The sequence below is a fragment of the Bos mutus genome, chromosome 15 (assembly GCF_027580195.1).
Source record: "Bos mutus isolate GX-2022 chromosome 15, NWIPB_WYAK_1.1, whole genome shotgun sequence".
NCBI classification, from domain to species: domain Eukaryota; kingdom Metazoa; phylum Chordata; class Mammalia; order Artiodactyla; family Bovidae; genus Bos; species Bos mutus.
The window spans coordinates 74,824,460-74,848,842 of record NC_091631.1 but is presented as its reverse complement, the minus strand read 5'-3'; the positions used below and the strand labels follow the sequence as shown (position 1 = coordinate 74,848,842).

Genomic DNA, 24,383 nt, shown 5'->3' with positions numbered 1-24,383 from the left:
CTTTGTAACTTAAATTTTCAAAGTTAGTTTTCCAGAAAGAAAGGAGCTAATTAATTAGCCCAGTCTTGATAAGCTTTGATTAAACAACATACATAGAAGTAGAATTAGTCACTCCATCCTCTGAAATCCTATAGCCCTTTGCTGGTATGTCACATAATAGATTTCATTGTACTATAATTTTTTTTCTATATTTTCTTTTTATGTATTATATATTAAATACAAAATATGACTGGAGAAGGAAATGGCAACCCACTCCAGTATTCTTTTTTTTTTTTTTTTTTTCAGGGTTATCATTACCATCTTTCTAAATTCCATATATATGCGTTAGTATACTGTATTGGTGTTTGTCCTTCTGGCTTACTTCACTCTGTATAATAGGCTCCAGTTTCATCCACCTCATTAGAACTGATTCAAATGTATTCTTTTTAATGGCTGAGTAATACTCCATTGTGTATATGTACCACAGCTTTCTTATCCATTCATCTGCTGATGGACATCTAGGTTGTTTCCATGTCCTGGCTATTATAAACAGTGCTGCGATGAACATTGGGGTACATGTGTCTCTTTCCCTTCTGGTTTCCTCAGTGCCACTCCAGTATTCTTGCCTGGAGAATCCCATGGACAGAGGAGCCTGGTGGGCTGCTGTCCATACGGTCGCACAGAGTGGGACATGACTGAAGAGACTTAGCAGCAGTAATATGACTATCATTAAAAGAATTTACAGAGACATTGTTTTTACCTCTCACTATCTTATTAGGTCTTAAATCTCTCAAAAGCACGGACAGTGTATCCATCTTTGTATTCCTGGGATCTGGCCAGTGTCTGGATCATGTTATCTTATTGCTCAAAGTGTTACAATTCACAAGCACAAGGTTTGGAATGAGAAGATCAATTAAAGGCCTTATGCTTCTTTAATATTTTTTCAGTCCTCTTATGCCTTGTCTTGAAGGCATTTTAGGAGTGAGCTTTCTCTGCTGGATGGGAGGGGGCAAGGACAGCTAGCGAGCCCCTCCCTGCTTCCCTTCTCTGAGCTCCCAGCTAGACCGCATTTCCCACGCCCTAGAAAGCAGGTGCAGCCACGCGATTCAGTTCTCTGTAACACAACGTAAACATAAGCTGTGTGTGACATTTCCAGACACAGCCCACAAAGCCTTCCCTGTATACTCCTTCCTGCTTCTCCCTTGCCGTTTATTTAAAACTTTCAGCCACTGTAGAATTTTACTGTTCCACAGAAACACAATGGAAAGCCACATACAGGAGAAACTACAACTTTTCATCATTTAATTATTCTATTTGTAAAATTCTTATCCTGGATTCTGTGCAATTATTCCTCATTCTTTTCCATTACTTTGAGATGCTGGGTTATTTAACTATAATGCATCCTTCAATGTTTAAAAAGACATTTTACATAATATATGTACATATATGCATATATATATATGTAAAACCATGAAAGACTGAAACATTAATATCTTATATGTCATTAAATAATGATACAAAAATTATAGCCAAAATATTAGATTTCCTAAATATTTTAAAACTCTTATTAAAACATTAAATTTTTGAGCCACTGAAAGTAAAGTGCCTCACAGAAATGCTTAATACAGTAAGTCTTCTACATGTGAAGCTTCAAGTTGCAAACTTTTAAAAAAGCAAACATGCGTTGCATCAACGTCAGGCATGAGTGAAGTTGCAGTTTGCCCTCCGTCTCCTCTTGCTGATGATCCTTCAGCTCTACCGTCTCCCACCTCCTCTTCCTCACCTGTAACACAGCTTGCTGGTTCACTTGATGCCAGCCCTATATGCCAGCCATCATGATGGACTACTGTGCTTCTCAAGGTACTACAGTATATTAAAAATGTCTTCTCTGTTTTGTTTTTATGTATTATTTGTGTGAAAGTATTATAAACCTATTACAGTACAGTACTACATAGCAGACTGTGTTAGTTGGGGACCTGTGCTGTGGGCTGAGTCGCTCAGTCGTGTCTGACTCTTTTTGACACCAAGGCCGCCAGGCTCTTCCATGGGATTCTCCAGGCAAGAATACTGGCGAGGATTGCCATGCTCTCCTCCAGGGGATCTTCCCAACCCAGGAATCAAACCCACGTCTGCCACGTTGCAGGCGGATTCTTTTACCATCTGAGCCACCTGGGAAGCCCAAGAATACTGGAGTGGGTAGCCTGGGCAAACTTTGTTGGACTTATGAACCAACTGGACTTACAAATGCACTCTCAGAATGGAACCTGACTGTATGTAGGGGACTTATTGTATTATATAAGGAATACTCTATTCTAACGTTGACTTAAGTTATTACTTTAAAAGGTACAAGGTGCTATCATTATCCATAAAGTAAAAACTCAAGATAAACGACACAGGACAACTATATGCTAATATTGTGGGCCATGACTCATTACATATTTTATTCAAAGCTTAATTAATAAATGTTTCTTCTTGCTAAGACAGCTTTTATTGACATTAGGTTCTACTGGTTTTTGAGAAATAGAGCTGCTCCACACTGAATCCACTGGTCTTGGTTGCCCCCACATGGAATGCTGACATTGATCACCACACGATCCCTCTCAGCACTTGTGTAAACAGGCAAAGATATGCACTCGTCAGGGGAGTACGGACCATACGCAGCCTGTTTAAAAGAATTAATTTTGTTTTAAAATACAGCAGTATACTGTTGAAGCAAATTAGTAGATAACCAAAGATATAAACATAAAACCCTCCCAAATAATACGATTTATTTAACATTTTATTATAAAATGTTTAAAATAAAGATTAGCATAATAAACCCCATCATTCAGCTGCAACAGTTATCAACTCATTGTATTTCATTTACAACCTTCCCCCAGCAACAAATATTACAGTATTTTGAACCAAATCCTACACAAAAAATTCACCTTAAATATTAAAATGTCTATGAATAAAATATAATCACAATAATATTATCACATAAAAATATGAACAATAATTCCTTAATATCACCTTATATCCATTATCTCATTAACCCATACTTTTAAAAAGACTTTTTCTAAGAACAGCGGTTCAAACAGAGCCTTCATTCTGTGGTCTGCTATGTCTCTTACATCTCTTGAATTTACAAGTTTTCCCTCCTTTATTCTTTGCAATTTGTTTGCTAAAGTACTATACCAAAGAGTTTCCCACATTCTAACTTTTGTTGGCTACATCTCCGAGGTATCTTGTCCTTTTGTTCTCTTTACTCTTGTAAAGGGATCTGGAGGTGAGTTCAGACTCAGATTACGTTTTTGGTGAAAACACTGCATAGGTAACAGTGTGTGCTTCATTCAAGAACAAATAGAGTGTGGCTGCCTCTCGTTTTTTATTGAAGGTTAACTGCTTTACAGAATTTTGTTGTTTTCTATCAAACCTCAACATGAATTAGCCATAGGTATACATACGTTCCTCCTCTCTTCAACCTTTCTTACATCTCCCTCCCCATCCAACCCCTCTAGGTTGATACAGAGCCCCTGTTTGAGTTCCCTGAAACATAAAGCAAATTCCCATAGATATTAGGTACCACTGATGATGACATAAATATTATTTATATTTAAGATTACAAAATGATGATCTAATTACATTATTTCTTCTTCATTTCCAAATAGAAACATATCTATAAAGAAGAAATTCCACTTATCAATCATATGATTACCATGGAGGGAGGAAAGGCTAGATAAATGCTATCTAATTTCCCTTTATTTATGTGCTTTTAGAACAATGAATTTTTTTCCTGTTATACTGAAAAGGTGATCAGTGACTACCTATTTTTGAAGTATCATTATGAACTTGTAGATTTAAACATATTCAATGTGTTTCAATGTAATGTAACCATGATTTTATTGGTGTTCAAATTGTCAATTTTTGTGCAGTGGGAACTCATTAATTTGGCCCCTGAGGGTTTTGTTTCTACATGTATCTAATCTTAGGAAGCATCCCTAGGGCCATAGGAAGCATCACTACAAACAAAGCTAGTGGAGGTGATGGAATTCCACTTGAGCTATTTCAAATTCTAAAGATGATGCTGTGAAAGCGCTGCATTCAACATGCCAGGAAATTTGGAAAACACAGTGGTGGCCAAAGGACTGGGAACATCAGTTTTCATTCCAATCCCAAAGAAAGGTAATGCCAAAGGATGTTCAAACTCCTGTACAATTGACTCATCTCACATGCTAGCAAAGTAATGCTCAAAATTCTCCAAGTGAGGCTTTAATAGTATGTAAACCAAGAATGTCCAGATAGTCAAGGTGGATTTACAAAAGGCAGAGGAAGCAGAGATCAAACTGCATACATCCATTGGATCACAGAAAAAGTAAGAGAGTTCCAGAAAAACATCTACTTCTGCTTTATTGACTATGCCAAAGCCTTTGACTATGTGGACCACAGTAAACTGTGGAAAATTCTGAAAGAGATGGGAATACCAGACCACCTTACCTGCCTCCTGAGAAATCTGTATGCAGGTCAGGAAGCAACAGTTAGAACTGGACATGGAACAACAGACTCGTTCCAAATAGGAAAAGGAGTTCGTCAAGGCTGTATATTGTCACCCTGCTTATTTAACTTATATGCAGAGAACATCATGCAAAATGCCAGGCTGGATGAAGCACAAGCTGGAATCAAGATTGCCAGGAGAAATAGCGATAACCTCAGATATGAGGATGACACCACTCTTATGGCAGAAAGGAAAGAAGAACTAAAGAGCCTCTTGATGAAAGTGAAAGACAGTGAAAATGCTGGCTTGAAACTAAACATTCAAAAAAAAAAGAAGATCACATCATCCAGTCCCATCACTTCATGGCAAATAGATGGGGAAACGATGGAAACAGTGAGAGCCTTTATTTTCTTGGGTTGCAAGATCAGTGCAGATGGTGACTGCAGCCATGAAATTAAAAGACACTAGCTCCTTGGAAGAAAAGCTATGACCAACCTAGACAGCATATTTAAAACAGAGACATTACTTTGCCAACAAAGGTCTGTCTAGTCAAAGAATTGCTGCATTTGAACTGTGGTGTTGGATAAGACTCTTGAGAGTCCCTTGGACTGCAAGTAGATCAAACCAGTCAATTCTAAAGGAAATAAGTCCTGAATATTTATTGGAAGGACTGATTGATGAAGCTGAAGCTACAATACTTTGGCCATCTGATGTGAAGAACTGACTCACTGGCAAAGACCCTGATGCTGGCAAAGACTGAAGGCAGGAGGAGAAGGGGATGACAGAGGATGAGATGGTTGGATGGCATCACCAACTCGATGGACATGAGTTTGAGCAAGTTCCAGGAGATGGTGATGGATAGGAAAGCCTGGTGTGCTGTCCACGGGGTTGCAAAGAGTCGGGCACGACTGCATGACCTAACTGACTCTCTTACATCCCTGCTGCTGCTGCTGCTGCTAAGTCGCTTCAGTCGTGTCCGACTCTGTGAGACCCCATAGACGGCAGCCCACCAGGCTCCCCTGTCCCTGGGATACTCCAGGCAGGAACACTGGAGTGGGTTGCCATTTCCTTCTCCAATGCATGAAAGTGAAAAGTGAAAGTGAAGTCTCTCAGTCGTGTCCGACTCCTAGCGACCCCATGGACTGCAGCCCACCAGGCCCCTCCGTCCGTGGGATTTTCCAGTCAAGAGTACTGGAGTGGGTTGCCATTGCCTTCTCCGTCTTATGTCCCTAGTCATCTTCAAAAGCTTTTTTTCCTTCTAGTGTCTCAAGACGCTGTAAGTTCATCTTGTTTATCTGCTGTCTCAGAAATAAAGGACAGTCATTACTCTGAGGATCCTCAGATCCTTTAATAAAAAAATGGTGCCTGCATGCATGCTCATTTGCTGAGTCCTGTCCAACTCTTTGTGACACCATAGACTATACCCCACTGGGCTCCTCTGTCCATAAGATTTTTTCCAGGCAGGAATACTGGAGTGGGTTGCCATTTACTCCTCCAGGGGATCCTCCACACCCAGGGATCACACCTGCATCTCCTGCATTAGTAGGTGATTCTTCACTACTGAGCCACCTGGGATGGTTCTAGGGACCCCAGTCTGGGCGCTAGAAATGATCTATCATTCTCCTTCTAGGACTTTTTAGTGACTGAAGCTCAGAAATACGTATTTTTTAAAGAAAATCATCAGAAGTTCCTAATAATTCCAGTTCAAATTTAGGATTAATGTTATTTATTGAATATATAATTTTATTTAAAGTATGGATTATATTTAGAGTTAGAATGAAACACAAGACAACGTTGGACTCATTCTAAAATTTTACAAATGATAAATAAGAAACTTATGGAAAATTTTTCATGATAACTTGGTTAGGCAAGTGGCAAAGTTGTCATAGGTAGTACAGTTGAAAAAAAAAAAAAATTTGGCATTTGAATATTAGCTTGTCTAGGTGCTCCTGACCCTACAGTGTAGATTATTCTCGGACTATCAGTTTCCCTATTATCCAAGGGACATAAACAACACCTGATCCAACGATGTATTTAGGAGTGGAAAGTATTATTTATCCACATACCTTCAAATCTTAGGACTACATATGCATACATTGTCTTTAATTCTTACTAACTGTAAAATCAGTTTAAGTCCCAGCTTTTTACCATCTGCTACATGTCATGGATGGTGCTAGGATAGAGAGAAATAAAAATATTTTTGCTTCATGAAAAAATTTAAAACATTCTGTTTTTAAGAGTGGTATCATAGATTACTTTGCCAACAGAAGTTCGTCTAGTCAAGGCTATGGTTTTTCCTGTGGTCACGTATGGATGTGAGAGTTGGACTGTGAAGAAGGCTGAGCACCTAAGAATTGATGCTTTTGAACTGTGGTGTTGGAGAAGACTCTTGAGAGTCCCTTGGACTGCAAGGAGATCCAACCAGTCCATTCTGAAGGAGATCAGCCCTGGGATTTCTTTGGAAGGAATGATGCTAAATCTGAAACTCCAGTACTTTGGCTACCTCATTCGAAGAGTTGACTCACTGGAAAATACTCTGATGCTGGGAGGGATTGGGGGCAAGAGGAGAAGGGGACGGCAGAGGATGAGATGGCTGGATGGCATCACTGACTCGATGGACGTGAGTCTGAGTGAACTCTGGGAGTTGGTGATGGACAGGGAGGCCTGGCATGCTGCGATTCACGGGGTCGCAAAGAGTCGGACATGACTGAGTGACTGATCTGATCTGATCTGATCATATAGAATTTTGATTATCTTTTTCAAGCCTCATCTCTATTACTCAAACAAACATGAAAATAATGTTCTAACTTTTCTAAGTCCTTGATACAAATCAGTTAAGTCTCTTTAAAACTCATTCATTTCTAAATAATAACATAAGAAATGCACATGAGAAAATGTATTCTTTTTGAAGAATCATTATCTAAATAGATAAAAAACCATCTGCCTTGAATCTTTGTATTGATGATTCTGTCAGTTACTCATCCACTCATTTACCAGCATTTATGTGCTAACATTGTCCCTGGAATTATAAAGGCTAAGAATTTCAATATATATTCAAATAGGGAAAATAATAATCATCTTTGAAACTTATAATTTAGTTTGCTGCTGCTAAGTCACTTCAGTCGTGTCCAACTCTGTGGGACCCCATAGACGGCAGCCCACCAGGCTCCCCCGTCCCTGGGATTCTCCAGGCAAGAACACTGGAGTGGGTTGCCATTTCCTTCTCCAATGCATGAAAGTGAAAAGTGAAAGTGAAGTCGCTCAGTCGTGTCCGACTCTTAGCGACCCCATGGACTGCAGCCTACTAGCCTCCTCCATCCATGGGATTTCCCAGGCAAGAGTACTGGAGTGGGGTGCCATTGCCTTCTCCATAATTTAGTTTAGGAAACAGCATACACATCAAATATTTAGAATGCAATTTCTGGAAAAATTAGTACTTTACAAAATCAAAGTAAACTACTACTCTGGGATATATTAACCTAACAAGGATTAATGGAGAGAATGAATCCTGAGTGGGGCCTCAGAAAAAATATGGAACTTGGTGTAAAGAGAATTTTCAACCATTTTTAGTCACTGCCTAATCTCTTCCCTCTTTTCCAATTCTGCTTAAATGGCAAAGCTTTAGGATTCAGAAATTCCTGTAATTTTCATAACACATCAGCCGTTCCTGAAGTTAGTACCTAGTGCGAGCTTTCTTTTGGTACTGCCTTTAAATTCTTCAGCAAAGAGCAGACAAACATTACATATTTGTTGAACTGAAGTGATGTGAATCTTTGAATGTCTATTTATAATCCCAGAAAAGGTCTTAAATTATCTTTCTCTGCCACCTGATATTTGCTTTGTTTCATCGAACTTCTATGGTCAAAAATGAAAATAAAACATCACACTGAAATGTTATATAATGCTATCACTTTCTATTCAGAAGATTTCTTTATATCTCTTCATTTTAACACCAAGCAATTTTCTCTTTAAATCAAGAATCTAAGAATAATGCAAAGTTGATTCTTTCAATATTCAGTATCAATTTACTAGTGTTTGTATATATTTCCAAATCCTTCCAAACCTGCTTTTGGTTGTAGGCTTTATGTTTAAGTGAGGGTACAAATCTCCCCAGCAAAAACCCACAGTGTTTTAAAAGCAAAGTACCATAGTTGTTTCTTAACATTTAACTATTCAAAATCTTGTACATGGTAAATGTTAAAACCTCCTGTAAAAAAGTTAAATGGACTTGCTCTTAGGTAACCAATAAATAAATGACCAAAGTAATAGAGCTAAGTGCTTTGTCATTCTCACTCAGCATATCTTATGCAGACAGAAGTTTCATAAATATTGTTAACTGAATTAAATTCTTATGGCACAACTCCCTCTTTAATATGTTTATCTTAATAGAAAAAGCATAAGACCCTGCTGGGCAGAAATATTTGGATGAAACTAAAATGTTATTAATTATTAATAAATATACTAAGAGCTCAATGCAAAAAAAGAGATACATTAGAAGGACTTCAAATATTTCATATTATATTACATAAACAACTTAGTTTGAAATTATTAAAATTAAACATATAAAAACCTATATATTGTGATTACTCACACTAATGCCTAGGCCCCAGGGAAAGTGACTTAAAAGTATAAATGCTGGAGAGGGTGTGGAGAAAAGGGAACCCTCTTACACTGTTGGTGGGAATGCAACCTAGTACAGCCACTATGGAGAACAGTGTGGAGAGTCCTTAAAAAACTGGAAATAGAACTGCCTTATGATCCAGCAATCCCACTGCTAGGCATACACACTGAGGAAACCAGAAAGGAAAGAGACACATGTACCCCAATGTTCATCACAGCACTGTTTATAATAGCCAGGACATGGAAGCAACCTAGATGTCCATCAGCAGATGAATGGATAAGAAAGCTGTGGTACATATACACAATGGAGTATTACTCAGCCATTAAAAAGAATACATTTGAATCAGTTCTAATGAGGTGGATGAAACTGGAGCCTATTATACAGAGTGAAGTAAGCCAGAAGGAAAAACATAAATACAGTATACTAACGCATATATATGGAATTTAGAAAGATGGTAACAATAACTCTGTATACTGAGACAGCAAAAGAGACACTGATGTATAGAACAGTCTTATGGACTCTGTGGGAGAGGGAGAGGGTGGGAAGATTTGGGAGAATGGCATTGAAACATGTAAAATATCATGTAGGAAACGAGTTGCCAGTCCAGGTTCGATGCACGATGCTGGATGCTTGGGGCTGGTGCACTGGATGGCCCAGAGGGATGGTATGGGGGAGGGAGGAGGGAGGAGGGTTCGGGATGGGGAACACATGTATACCTGTATGGATTCATTTTGATATTTGGCAAAACTAATACAATTATGTAAAGTTTAAAAATAAAATAAAATTAGAAAAAAAAAAAAAAAAAAAAAGTATATACGTACCGCAAATAGAAGGCAACATGCTAATAAGTAAAAGAAGCTGTTTACAAAGTCAAATGGTGATACTAGGTATCACTTAGCCAACAAAACCAAAGAAAATAACAAAATAAAATAACACCAGAGAACAAACAAAAAAACACCCAAATTAACCCCAGGTGAATCATGATAACTATTTTGCCAATATCAATTCAAATTTCACTCTAATAAAACATGTGAGGGCAAACTTCACATGATGAGAAATAGCTTTATGCATAAGGTCCAACTTATTTGTGCATAAGGTCCAACCAACTTCTATTATGAACCAAGTCAATGAACAGCTATTCGCTTTAGAAAAGAAGATGTGAGGAAATCAGAAGTTTAATGTACATAAAAATGGCATTATGAGTAATGCAACCCTGAAAAAAATAACTATTTCAGAACAGGAAATTAAACAACCTGCCAACAATAAATATTTTGAAAGACTCTGTTCTGTCAAGAATGTCTAGCTACTCTTTAAAATGTACTTTGGTAGAGAACTACTTCACTGTTTTTCAATAATACAATGCTAACAACACTGCTTTCAGAGTAAGACCTTAAGAAAAAAAAGTCACATAGAAAAAATAGTACTTTTTAATATTTTTACATCAGAGTATATAAAAGGCAGAGTTTTCAGCATATATCATTTTATACTGTGAGGGGTATGTGTAATCATTTTATAGTCATAATTTCCCTGGGAATGAAATGGTTTCTAAAGTTGAACTGGCAACTGTGACACCTCTTGAAAGGTATAGGCCTGTGGGGTTCAGGCTGGTCCAGAATTTCTATGTTACTGTGGGGCTGACAGACCCTAAGTATGCTTTTCACTGGAAAAATAGATGAAAGGCAAACTGACTTCCTATGGAATTTAAGAACAGGGCATTATAAAGACTGACCTACCTAACTGTTATGTGGAACACTAGATCCTGATTGAGGTGGGGTGCAGGTGCAGGAAAAGGGTTGTTTGTTAGGAAACTTTTGGGAATTCTCAGTTTTTAACATTCTCAAAAACACCATGAATTTCTAAATTTAAATTTGTATACTGAACAAGTTTTCTGAGAACCATTATGGAAAAATGCAGTGTAGAACACTTTGGAGAAAGTGAATGCTTTTTTGGGTAAAATCCCTTAGGGGAATCTTAATTTGGACCTATGTTAATTTAACCCCCAGTACTGAGCTGGAACTGGAAGAACCTTAAGAATCTGCATCATGAATGAATGAATGAATGAACGCTTAAATGAATCATGTGAGTGTAGGATATATTACTTGCTGAACATCAATAATGGTAAACAGAAACACGAGGAAAACAGCACCAGCGTTTCACTACCTTTTAATTCTTTTGGACATTCCTACTTAGAATTTTGTTAGCTGACAAAGTACATTACATATAACAGAAGCAATAGTAAACCTCCTACTTTCCTCAATAAAAGTCTTAAGAATTAGCTGTTCATATCCTTTGTTATAAGGGTGGTGTCATCTGCATATCTGCGGTTATTGATATTTCTCCCAGCAATCTTGATTCCCGCTTGTGCTTCTTCCAGCACAGCGTTTCTCATGATGTACTCTGCATATAAGCTAAATAAGCAGGGTGACAATATACAGCCTTGACGTACTCCTTTTCCTATTTGGAACCAGTCTGTTGTTCCGTGTCCAATTCGAACTGTTGCTTCCTGACCTGCATATAGGTTTCTCAAGAGGCAGCAAGGAGATCCAACCAGCCCATTCTAAAGGAGATCGGTCCTGGGTGTTCTTTGGAAGGAATGATGCTAAACTGAAACTCCAGTACTCTGGCTACCTCATGCGAAGAGTTGACTCATTGGACAAGACCCTGATGCTGGGAGGGATTGGGGGCAGGAGGAGAAGGGGACGACAGAGGATGAGATGGCTGGATGGCATCACCGACTCAATGGACGTGAGTTTGAGTGAATGACTGAGTTTGCAAATGACTGGGCCTCTTTCCACTGAAATAGAGTTGTTCAGGACTTTCAGATGTCAGATGCACGTGTGCATGCACGCTCAGCGCTGTCCAACTCTGTGCGACTCCAGAGACCGCAGTCCGCCGGGCTCCTCCGTCCATGGGATGCTCCAGGCAAGAGTACTGGAGAGAGTTGCCATGCCTTCCTCCAGATCTTCCCAAACCAGGGATCAACCTGTATCTCTTGTGGAACCTGCACTGCAGGCAGATTCTTTACTGTTGAGCCACTGGGGATGCCCTTCTTTCTCCTTGTTGCTGCTGCTGCTGCTGCTGCTAAGTCGCTTCAATCGTGTCCGACTCTGTGCGACCCCACAGACGGCCTCCGACCAGGCTCCTCTGTCCCTGGGATTCTCCAGGCAAGAACACTGGAGTGGGTTGCCATTTCCTTCTCCAATGCATGAAAGTGAAAAGTGAAAGTGTGTAAGTGTAACACACTTAGTTGTGTTCTCTTAGCAACCCCATGGACTGCAGCCTACCAGGCTCCTCCGTCCATGGGATTTTCCAGGCAAGAGTACTGGAGTGGGGTGCCATTGCCTTCTCCGTCTTTCTCCTTAGGTATCAGATAGTATGATGAAAATAGTTTGTGGAATAACCTTATTCAGGCCCAAAAGGAATTAGCTACCAAAGTTCTGAACTTCCTGATTTTCTTTAAGCTTACTAAATGATTCTGCACTTTCTGCAATAAAGTAGCTGTAAGAGTAAGTGGGAAAAGAGCTCGTTTACTTGTTTATGTGAGTTGGTGTTGATGCTTCCTTCAATTTTATATTGGCTCCTACCCTCTTGGTAAAAATGCATTAAAATATGATGATCCCCACCAAATTCTGAAAAGCTTATTAAAGACAGATATAGCTGGCATAAAAAATAATTTCTTGAACAAAATAATACTTAACTCAAGCAGAAGTTGGAGAGTTTGACAGTTTATACAGAGTCAGCAAACTTTTCTGTAAGACGCCAGATAGTAAATAATTTCAGGATTTATGGGCTATATGTCTTGGAGGTAACTGTATCTTTAACTCCACTGCAGCAGTCTGGAAGCATCTACATAAATGAGCAGAGCTGTTTTCCACACAAAATTTTCTTCATGGACACCAAAATTCACTTAATTCATTTCAGTTAACTTACATGTCATAAAATACTATCCTTCTGAGTTTTGCATCTATTTAAAAAGATACAAGTCATTCATGATCACATTACTGTGGGCTGCACAAAAATAAGCAGTGCACTGGATTTGGCCTGTGGACTGCAGTTTCCTAAACACTAGTTTATACTATAGGTTGACTCAGTATCAGGCCCAAGATTTAAGAGAAATAACCTGAATTTGAAACTTACTTGCCTACCTTGATCAAGCTACACAGTCTTTTAAACTTACGTTTTCTGAGTTTACAATGGAGATGATCACATTTTTAATGTTTTAAAACGTTTTTATAACAACATTTTCCTATTTCAGTATTTCCTATTTCAAATATTTTTGGAAGGTCTATCTTATATTCTAAACATCCTGTACAGTGTTTGACACATAATCAATACAGATAAATATTCATTGCTATTATTCAAACACTAATGCTACTATTGGAGGACCTGTAACAAATCACTTAGTTTACCAGATTTGCAGTTTCTTCCTCAACAAAACATAGAGAAAAACTGCTCTACCAAACTCAGAGGATTACTGTGAAAACATATGTGATTGTATCTCACTCTATGTCAATCTTCAGTTCTCTCAGTGCTACACCAATTCTCTAAAACTAAAAACCTGATCTTACCACACACCTGTTCTGCATTCTTAATGACTTTCTATTGATCATAAGGCAGGCTCAACTCCTTGGCATGGCTCCAAGGCTTGTCATACTTGGGCTCAGCTTTTTTTTCTGACTACATCCCCTATCATTCTTCGATTTGAACCATTCCAGTACATTCCAGATGTACTATACTTGCAGTTTCCAGAACAATCTAAATTCTTTTCATATCTCCATGCATTCAAAACTATGTCCCCTTCTATAGAGAATGCATTTTTGAATTTGTCCTTGAACTTTTCATACTTCTATTGTGAATACAGTTTGGGGAAGATTCTTCCTTTCCCTGTGAGATCATCAGACTTTCCCTCTTCTGCTTACACATGATAGAGCTGAGGTCTCCTTCATCTGCCAAAACATTTTATGTAATCCTCCATAAATGTACTTCTGTAACTTTGAACTGAATAGTTTCTCTTCCCCTTTGTCTCTACTCAACAGAAGATTCTTTGAAGGAAGAAATTTATTTTGTTACCCTACTCTTCAGAACATGGTATATAACAGGAACTTAAGTATTGAATGATGATTGAAAGCACTTAGTGGAGAAGGCAATGGCACCCCACTCCAGTACTCTTGCCTGGAAAATCCCATGGATGGAGAAACCTGGTAGGCTGCAGTCCATGGGGTCGCTAAGAGTCAGACACAACTGAGCGACTTCACTTTCACTTTTCACTTTCATGCATTGGAGAAGGAAATGGCAACCCACTCCAGTGTTCTTGCCTGGAGAATCCCAGGGACGGGGGAGCCTGGTGGGCTGCTGTCTATGGGTTTGCACAGAGTCGGACACAACTGAAGCAACTTAGCAGCAGCAGTGTACTATAGTGTACCATATGAAATAATTATCATATTATTATAAAAATATTTAAAAATGTTCACTTCAGGATAAGTCAGACTTACCACATGTACTAAGTAACCATGTAAGTTAGTAACTTACCCTGGTGAGTACTTCACAGATACAGGGGCTCAACATGGTTCTATAGGAAACACCAGTCTCCACTTTCAAATGAGGCTCATTGAGACCAGGCAATTAGCCCCAAATCACCCAGATCATAAGTTTGAGAGCTGAGAATGGGATTTAGTCTGTTAGACTCCAAAATTCTGTGTTCTGAAACATTTAGCAACATGTCCCATATTCTCTCTCCTCTTAGTTGATCCAGGAGAGGCAGTCAAAACAGTAAGGTTATATGGGAAAATGAGCCTCACTTAAGGGAGGAGGGGAAAAAAGAGGTGGGGAAGCACCTTAAATCCTTCCATTATGTGTCAGGAAAAAGTGCAAAAGTCTTGGAGGAAATCCCTTTTACAAAAATAATAAATTCATCTTGTCTTTCAATAATCTCTTTTATTGACTATGCCAATTCATTTTATCTCTTTACATGAACTATTTTTTGAATTAAATTATTTTTAGCTTTCCATTCCAGTTCTTTTTTTTAAAGTATGGTAAATAAAATGGTATAGAAATGATACTCAGACCACAGTGTTGTAGAAGGATAAATTCCAAGTCTTACAAGGTTATGTTGCTTTTTATACAGCCCAGTACAACACTGCATTTTTGATTTGCATTCAGATAATGGTCAGTTATGTGGGTACTGCTTGAGGTCATTGTCTTCTGCATTTATGCCTACTCAGGTCTTCTCCATGCTCTCTATTTTATTGCTGGGATTTCTCTATAACTGAGGAGAAGGCAATGGCAACCCACTCCAGTACTCTTGCCTGGAAAATCCCATGGATGGAGGAGCCTGGTAGACTGCAGTCCATAGGGTTGCAAAGAGTTGGACATAACTGAGCGACTTCACTTTTACTTTTCACTTTCATGCATTGGAGGAGGACATGGCAACCCACTCCAGTGTTCTTGCCTGGAGAACACTGGGCAAGGGATGGGGGAGCCTGGTGGGCTGCCATCTATGGGGTCGCACAGAGTCAGACATGACTGAAGTGACTTAGCAGCAGCAGCAGCAGCCCCAAAAGGGAACCAGTTTATACATGTCCTACCTTTCCTCTTCATCAAGGTCACCATATGGCTTTTAATTTTGTTTGCCAAAGAATTAACACTTTACATAATTAAAAAATTGGCATCATATACAACTTTATATGTTATCTTAACCTTAACTTTTATACATAACTTTCAATATGGTTCATACACCTCATGTCGTAATCCATAATTGATTGATATACCAATTTCTTACATGAATCAATAGCTTGATAGAAATAAAATAATTTCACTTTCTCTCATTTCATAAGAGAAAATGAAGCTTATATGGCGGGGGAAATGGAGAGTTTCTCAGAAATGTATGTTCTTTTAGGTCAGAGGATGCTCTTATATATCTCTGAGCAGTAACTGCTATGGTTTTTATTAGTTTCTATTTTAAAATACATAGTCTTATTTTTTTATTTTTTTACTTTACAAAAGAAATTATAATAATTAGAAAATTCAATGAAATATTTCCCAACTATAAAATTATTTTTCTTATAGTAAACAGTATAAGAAATTGTTTTGTTGGTGAATATATATACAGTCAAAATTTTAAGCTTACATGTATTCATACTTACATTTAAAAATTCTATTGTTAAGTAAAAGTTACACACTTCATCTACAAATACGTCCTACTTTAAAGACAAATATCCCTCAAGTTCCATTGTTAAAAAATTGAAGGTTTTTAAAGGGAAAGTGAAAGTCACTCAGTCGTGTCTGACTCTTTTGGAACCCATGACTACACGGTCCATTGAATTCTCCAGGCAAGAATACTGGAGTGGGTAGCCCTTTGTTTCTCCAGGGGATCTTCCCAACCCAGGGATCGAACCCAGGTCTCCGCATTACAGAAGAATTCTTTCTTTACTGAGCTGAGCCACAAGGGAAGCCCCTTAAAAGGGAAAAGTTAACTTAGTAAGTCTCTGTCAAGACAGTTTTCTTCATTTGCCAATCAGGACAAGGTATGATATGAAAGCCAGATGTGTATTAACATCGTGCTGCTTTCGATTTCTGCATGCTTAGATATACTGAAACACATTTAAGTTATGTGACTACATATTTCCTCATTTAAGCTATGTGAACACATTTCCACATTTGAAAATAGGAATAATATATCCACCTTTCAGGGCTACTCAGAAAAGTATATAAGGTAAAGTATATAAAGCATTTAGCACATTGCTGAAAATAACAGGAACATTGGTAGTTCACATAACCATTCAGCGTTTTTTTTTCTTTTCAGACTAAAGCTTATTTAGAAATTATGATGTTATTCTTTTCATAACAAAATAAAGGCTTTAAAATGTCCTATCAGTTCAGTTCAGTCACTCAGTCATGTCCGACTCTTTGCAACCCCACGGACTGCAGCACGCCAGGCCTCCCGGTCCATCTCTAACTCCCAGAGATTACTCAAACTCATGTCCCTTGAGTCGGTGATGCCATCCAACCATCTCATCCTCTGGCATCCCCTCCTCCTCCCACCTTCAATCTTTCCCAGCATCAGGGTCTTTTCAAATGCATCACCTCTTCACATCAGGTGGCCAAAGTATTGGAGTTTCAGCTTGAGCATCAGTCCTTCCAGTGAATACTCAGGAGTGATCTCCTTTAGGATGGACTGGTTTGATCTCCCTGCAGTCCAAGGGACCCTCAAGAGTATTCTCCAACACCACAGTTCAAAAGCAGCAATTCTGCAGCACTCAGCTTTCTTTATAGTCCAACTCTCACATCTATATATGACTACTAGAAAAACCATAGCCTTGACTAGACAGACCTGTGTTGGCAAAGTACTGTCTCTGCTTTTAATATGGTATCTAGGTTTGTCACAGCTTTTCTTCCAAGGAGAAAGTGTCTTTTAACTTCACGGCTGCAGTCACCATCTGCAGTGATTTTGGAGCCCCAAAAATAAAAGTCAGCCACTGTTTCCATTGTTTCCCCATCTATTTGTCATGAAGTGATGGGATCAGATGCCATGATCTTAGTTTTCTGAATGTTGAGTTTTAAGCTAACTCTTTCACTCTCCTCTTTCACTTTCATTAAAAGGCACTTTAGTTCCTCTTCACTTTCTGCCATAAGGTGTCATCTGTATATCTGAGGTTATTGACATTTCTCCTGGCAATCTTGATTCCAGCTTGTGTTTCTTCCAGCCCAGAATTTCTCATGATGTGCTCTGAATATAAGTTAAATAAGCAGGGTGACAATATACAGCCTTGATGTACTCCTTTCCCAATTTGGAACCAGTCTGTTGTTCCATGTCCAGTTCTAACTGTTGCTTCTTGACATGCATACAGATTTCTCAGAAGGCAGGTCAGGTGGTCTGGTATTCCCATCTCTTGAAAAATTTTCCACAGTTTGTTGTGATCCACACAGTCAAAGGTTTGGCATAGTCAACAAAGCAGAAGTAGATGATTTTATTAAACTCTCTCGCTTTTTCTGTGATCCAATGGATATTGGCAATTTGATCTCTGGTTCCTCTGCCTTTTCTAAAGCCAGCTTGAACATCCGGAAGTTCATAGTTCATGCACTGTTGAAGCCTGCCTTGGAGAATTTTGAGCATTACTCTGCTAGCGTGTGAGATGAGTGCAATCGTGCGGTAGTTTGAGCATTCTTTGGCATTGCCTTTCTTTGGGATTGGAATGAAAACTGACCTTTCATGTCCTGTGGCCACTGATGAGTTTTCCAAATTTGCTGGCATATTCAGTGAAGCACTTCAACAGCATCATCTCTTAGGATTAAAAATAGCTCAACTGGAATTTGATTACCTCCTCTAGCTTTGTTCGTACTGATGCTTCCTAAGGTCCACTTGACCTCTCATTCCAGGATGTCTGGTTCTAGGTGAGTGACCACATCATCATGGTTATATGGGTCATAAAGATCTTTTTTGTATAGTTCTTCTGTGTATTCTTGCCACCTCTTCTGAATATCTTCTGCTTCTGTTAGGTCCATACCATTTCTGTCCTTTATTGAGCCCATCTTTGCATGAAATGCTCTCTTGGTGTCTCTAATTTTCTTGCAGAGATCTCTAGTCTTTCCCAGTCTATTGTTCTCCTCTCCTTCTTTGCATTGATCACTGAGGAAGGCTTTCTTATCTCTCCTTGCTATTCTTTGAAACTCTGCATTCAAACAGGTATATCTTTCCTTTCCTCCTTTGCCTTTCATTTCTCTTCTTCTCTCAGCCATTTGTAAGGCCTCTTCAGACAACCATTTTGCCTTTTTGCATTTCTTTTTCTTGGGGATGATCTGCTCCTTGTCTCCTGTACAATGTCACAAACCTCCATCCATAGTTCATCAGGCACTCTGTCTATCAGATCTAGTCCCCTGAATCTATTTGTCACTTACACTGTATAATCATAAGGCACTTGATTTAGGTCATACCTGAATGTTCTAGTGGTTTTCCCTACTTTGTTCAATTTCAGTCTGAATTTGGCAATAAGGAGTTCATGATCTGAGCCACAGTCAGCTCCCGGCCTTGTTTTTGCTGACTGTATAGAGCTTCTCCATCTTTGGCTGCAAAGAATATAATCAATCTGATTTCGGTGTTGACCATCTTGTGATGTCCATGTGTAGAGTCTTCACTTGTGTTGTTGGAAGAGGATGTTTGCTATGACCAGGGTGTTCTCTTGGCAAAATTCTGTTAGCCTTTGCCCTGCTTCATTCTGTACTCCAAGGCCAAATTTGCCTGTTACTCCACACATTTTTTGACTTCCTACTTTTGCATTCCTGTCCCCTATAATGACTGTGGGCAAGAATCCCTTAGAAGAACTGAGTAGCCATCATAGTCAAGAAGTGTCCAAAATGCAGCACTTGGATGCAATCTCAAAAACAACAGAATGATCTCTGTTCATTTCCAAGGCAAACCATTCAATATCACAGTAATCCAAGTCTATGCCCTGACGAGTAATGCTGAAGAAGCTGAACGGTTCTATGAGGGCCTACAAGACCTTCTAGAATTAATACTCCCCCCATAGAAAAAAAAGTCCTATACATCTTAAATATAATAAAGGACACAGTATTTTCAGTATAAATTTGTTCAAATGCAGGTGAGATTAAAAAGTAAACAAAAAATTCATAGGCCAAGAACATCTTATTAAAAAGATTTAATCCAAAAATGAATTGATTAAAGCTGTCCCTGTTAAAAATGTATTACCTGTGGAATCCAGCCCATAAAACAAGGGAGAACTGACGATACACTAGGAGAATCATGCTGATTTTCACAAAGTCGATTTCCATCAAAACTGCATCCTTCCAGCAGTAAGCCACTGATCTGCCACGGAGATATACAAATCATTAAAATACATATTACAGTCTGAAACGACAGGAGTTACTCTATTATATCTTCAGAAGGAAGGCGACAATTTCCATTGTAACTATACATTTCAAACAGTGTTCAAACAAAGACTATGGTATTTTATCTGAGAATAATGAAGGAGAAGGCCTGGACCAGTGTTCACTATGAGCTTCCTTTAGGCTTAGTCCTGAATTTTAGCAAATAATTGAGAAAAAAATACTTATAAATGTCATCAGTTATACAACTGCATGTGCCTTGGCACTAGAATAATAGAAATATAATGACAAAAGCCAAAATGTTACTCTTTTTCCAGGAAGGGGAAAGATAAGCACAAAGCACACTAGAGAAAAAAACAAGTGCTCCTTGCTTGGAATTCTGACATCATTTTCTAAAGAACAGAACAAAATTCAGAAAGGTTAATGCAAAATAATTTTTAGCAAGTCACACACAGCTGAAAGAAGAATTTAAAAAAGGAAAAAGAAGAGTTCATCTCTTGGGGACTTCCCTGGTGGTCCACTGGTTCAGAACCTGCCTTCCCCACTGCAGGTTTGATGCATGAAGCAGGGCACCCAAAGCCAGTGCTCTGGGACAAGCCAGACGGATAGGGTGGGAGGGAGGTGGGTTCAGGACGTGGGGACACATGTGCACCTGTGGCTGATGAATGCCGATGTATGGCAAAACCCACCACAATATTGTAAAGTAATTATCCTCCAATTAAAATTAATAAATTAAAAAAAAAAAAAAAAAAAACAATCTGTCTTCCATGGGTTCAATCCTTGTCAGGGAAGTAATTCCACGTTCCACAGGGCAACTATACTCACATGCCTCACCTAGTGTAGGTGACAGCAGCTCAGTCACGCCCGACTCTTTGCGACGCCATGGACTGCAGCCCACCAGGCTCTGTCCATGGGATTTTCCAGGCAAGAATGCTGGAGTGGGTTGCCATTTCCTTCTCCAGCTGCAACTAGAGACACAGCCAAAAATATATTAAAAAACAAAAAAGGAGTTCATCTCTTACTCTAAATTATTAGTGTAAATTTATGAAATTATGAAAATAAAAATATAAATATTTTGATAATGTTAGCTTCATATTTCTTAAGTTCATTCTTTCAGTTTCTAGAAAATAAAACAATCTTATAAATATTGTTTAGTGCCTTTGAAGTTTTAACATACTATAGAATTTTAGAGGTAAGGGAATGCATGAAGTTCAAAGAGCTGAAATCATTTTCAACTACATTATAGTTAGAGGATGGTTATGGGAAGAGTACTAGTAGAGTATGCCTTGACAAACAGTTCTGATTAGTTGCTTTACCATAAAAACATAAACAACTTGTTTGTCAGTGAAAGAGTTGGGATAAAAACAGAATCACTGAATCCCTAAGTTCAATATTCTTTCTGTACCACTGACATGATGTTATAAGGCCACTTTAAGGGTTACTTAAGTATCAGATCAGATCAGATCAGTCGCTCAGTCACGTCCGACTCTTTGGTATAGCCTTTAAGAAAAGTAAATTAAAATTTTTTAATTATTTTAATTGGAGGCTACTTTACAATATTGTAGTGATTTTTGTCATACATTGACATGAATCAGCCACAGGTGTAGATATGTTCCCCATCCTGAACCGCCTCACACTTCCCTCCCCATCCCATCCCTCAGGGTTGTCTGAGTGCACTGGCTTTGAGTGCCCTGTTTCATGCATTGAACTTGGACTGGTGATCTATTTCACATATGGTAATAAATATGTTTCAATGCTATTCTCTCAAATCATCCCACCCTTGCCTTCTCCCATGGAGTCCAAAAGTCTGTTCTTTACATCTGTGTCTCTTTTGCTGTCTCGCATATAGGGTCATCATTACCATCTTTCTAAATTCCATATATATGCATCAATATACTGTATTGGTGTTTTTCTTTGACTTATTTCACTCTGTATAATAGGTTCCAGTTTCATCCACCTGATTAGAACTGATTCAAATGCATTCTTTTTAATGGCTGAGTAATATTCCATTGTGTATATGTACCACAGCTTTCTTATCCATTCGTCTACTGATGGACATCTAGGGTGCTTCTGTGTCCTGGCTATTGTAAACAGTGCTGTGATGAACATTGAGGTACACGTGTCTCTTATAGTTCTGGTTTCCTCGGTGCGTGTGCCCAGCAGTGGGATTGCTGGGTCATATGGCAGTTCTATTTCCAGTTTTTTAAGGAATCTCCACACTGTTCTCCATAGTGGCTGTACTAGTTTGCATTCCCACAAACAGTGTAAGAGGGTTCCCTTTTCTCCACACTCTCTCCAGCATTTATTGTTTGTAGACTTTTTGATAGCAGCCATTCTGACCAGCATGAGATGGTACCCCACTGTGGTTTTAATTTGCATTTCTCTGATAATGAGTGATGTTGAGTATCTTTTCATGTGTTTGTTAGCCATCTGTACGTCTTCTTTGGAGAAATGTCTGTTTAGTTCTTTGGCCCATTTTTTGATTAAAATTTAAGTGTTTACTAATTTCAGTGCTAGAAAATTCTTCCCTATCTAGCCTATCCCTTCTCCAAGGGATCTTCCCAACCCAGGACTCAAACCGGGGTCTCCTGCATTGCAAGCAGATTCTTTACCAACTGAGCTATCAGGGAAGCCCTAGTAAGTCCCTAGGCAACATAATTCTTCTAAGGCCTCTTTCAGAAATTTCACTGAGGTTTGAGCTCAAGTGGTCTCTATAGAAATTTGTAGAAGCAGTCCCCACAGATAGTGTCACAACTTGACTATGTAATATGCATAGTATATATGCTATTGTCGGTGTTCCATCACTAAGTCACGTTCTACTCTTTGTGACTCCATGGACTGCAGCACGCCAGGCTCTTCTGTGTGTTACCTCCCAGAGTGTGCTCCAATTCATGTCCACTGAGTTGGTGATGCTATCTAACTATCTCATCCTCTGCTGCCTCCTCTCCTATGGCTTTCACTCTTTCCCAGTGTCAGTCTTTTCCAGTGAGTTGGCTCTTTGCATCAGGTGGCCAAAGTGATGAAGCTTCACCTCCAGCATCAATCCTTCTAATGAATATTCAGGGTTGATTTCCTTTAGGATTCACTGGTTTAATCTCCTTGCTGTCCAAGGGACTCTTCTCCAGCACCACAATTTGCAAACATCAGTTCTTTGGCGCTCAGCCTTCTTTATGTTCCAACTTTCACATTTGTACATGACTACTAGAAAAACCATAGCTTTGACTATATGGGCCTTTTGTTGATAAAGTGATGTCTCTGCTTTTTAATACTGTTTAGGTTTATCATACCTTTCCTTCCAAGGAAGGAATTTACCTTTAATTTCATGGCTTCAGTTACCATCTGCAGTGATTTTGGAGCCCAAGAAAATACAATTCGCCACTGTTTCCACTTTTTCCCCATCTATTTGCCATGAAGTGATGGGACTGGATGCCATGATCTTAGTTTTTTGCATGTTGAGTTTTAAGCCAGCCTTTTCACTTTCTTCTTTCATCCTCATCAACAGGCTCTTTAGTTCTTGTTATATTGCTATCACCTGCAATATGATATCTGAGGTTGTTGATATTTCTCCTGCAATCTTGATTTCAGCTTCTGACTCAGCCAGCCTAGCATTTCACAAGATGTACCTTGAGCGCATGCGTGCTCAGTGGCTCAGTTGTGTCTGACTCTTTGTGACCCTTTGGACTGTAGCCCACCAGGTTCATCTGTCCAAGGTATTTTCCAGGCAAGCATACTGGAGTGGCAACTGGACAACTGACAAGTGGAGTTGTCATTTCTTATTCCAGGGGCTCTTTCTGACCCAGGGTTTGAACCCATGTCTCCTGTATTGGCAGTGGATTCTTCATCACTGAGCCACCTGGGAAGACCGGATGTATTCTGCATTTAAGCTAAATAAGCAGGGTGATAATTACAGCCTCGTCATGCTCCTTCCCAAATTCTGAACGAGTCTGTGGTTTGATGTCCATTTCTCTTGCTTCTTGATCCACATATGGGTTTCTCAGGAGACATGTAAGGTGGTCTGATATACTGCCACCTCTTTAAGAATTTTCCACAGTTTGCTGTGATCCGCACAGTCAAAGGCTTCACGGTAGTCAATGAAGCAGAAATAGACGTGTTTCTGAAATTCCCTTGCTTTCTCCATGATCCAATGAATGCTGGCGATTTGATTTTTCAATATGCATATACAGAGATATAAACTGAGATATATATTGAGTTTTGAGCTCAACTGGACTCTACAGAAATTTGTAAAAGTAGTCTCCACTGACAGCATCACAACTTGACTATGTAATATGTATATTGTTGTAGTGAAGCCACTAAGTCATGTCCAACTCTTTGCAACCTCATGGACTACACAGCATGCCAGGCTCCTCTATCCTCCACTATCTCCCAGATTTTGCTCAAGTTCAATTGAGTTGGTGACACTATCTAACCAAGTCATCCTCTACCACCCCCTTCTCCTTTTCCTCTTTTAAC

General features: G+C 39.0%; 1 protein-coding gene across 2 annotated transcripts in view; it reads right to left on the bottom strand.

Annotated features, from left to right (window-relative positions):
• Positions 1–497: 497 nt before the first annotated feature.
• Positions 498–24,383, bottom strand: part of DYNC2H1 (dynein cytoplasmic 2 heavy chain 1) — a 395,644-nt gene continuing 371,758 nt past the window's right edge. Inside the window, exons 88-89 of one of the 2 annotated variants that reach the window (XM_005887860.3) lie at positions 19,777–19,893; positions 498–2,641 (exon numbers count right to left, since the gene is read on the bottom strand). In XM_005887860.3, coding sequence (XP_005887922.2) covers positions 2,483–2,641; positions 19,777–19,893 — 276 coding nt within the window. In that variant the 3' untranslated portion in view covers positions 498–2,482. Of the gene's footprint in view, positions 2,642–12,413; positions 12,921–19,776; positions 19,894–24,383 lie in introns of those variants that run through there. The other variant, XM_070384345.1, reaches the window with a different exon arrangement.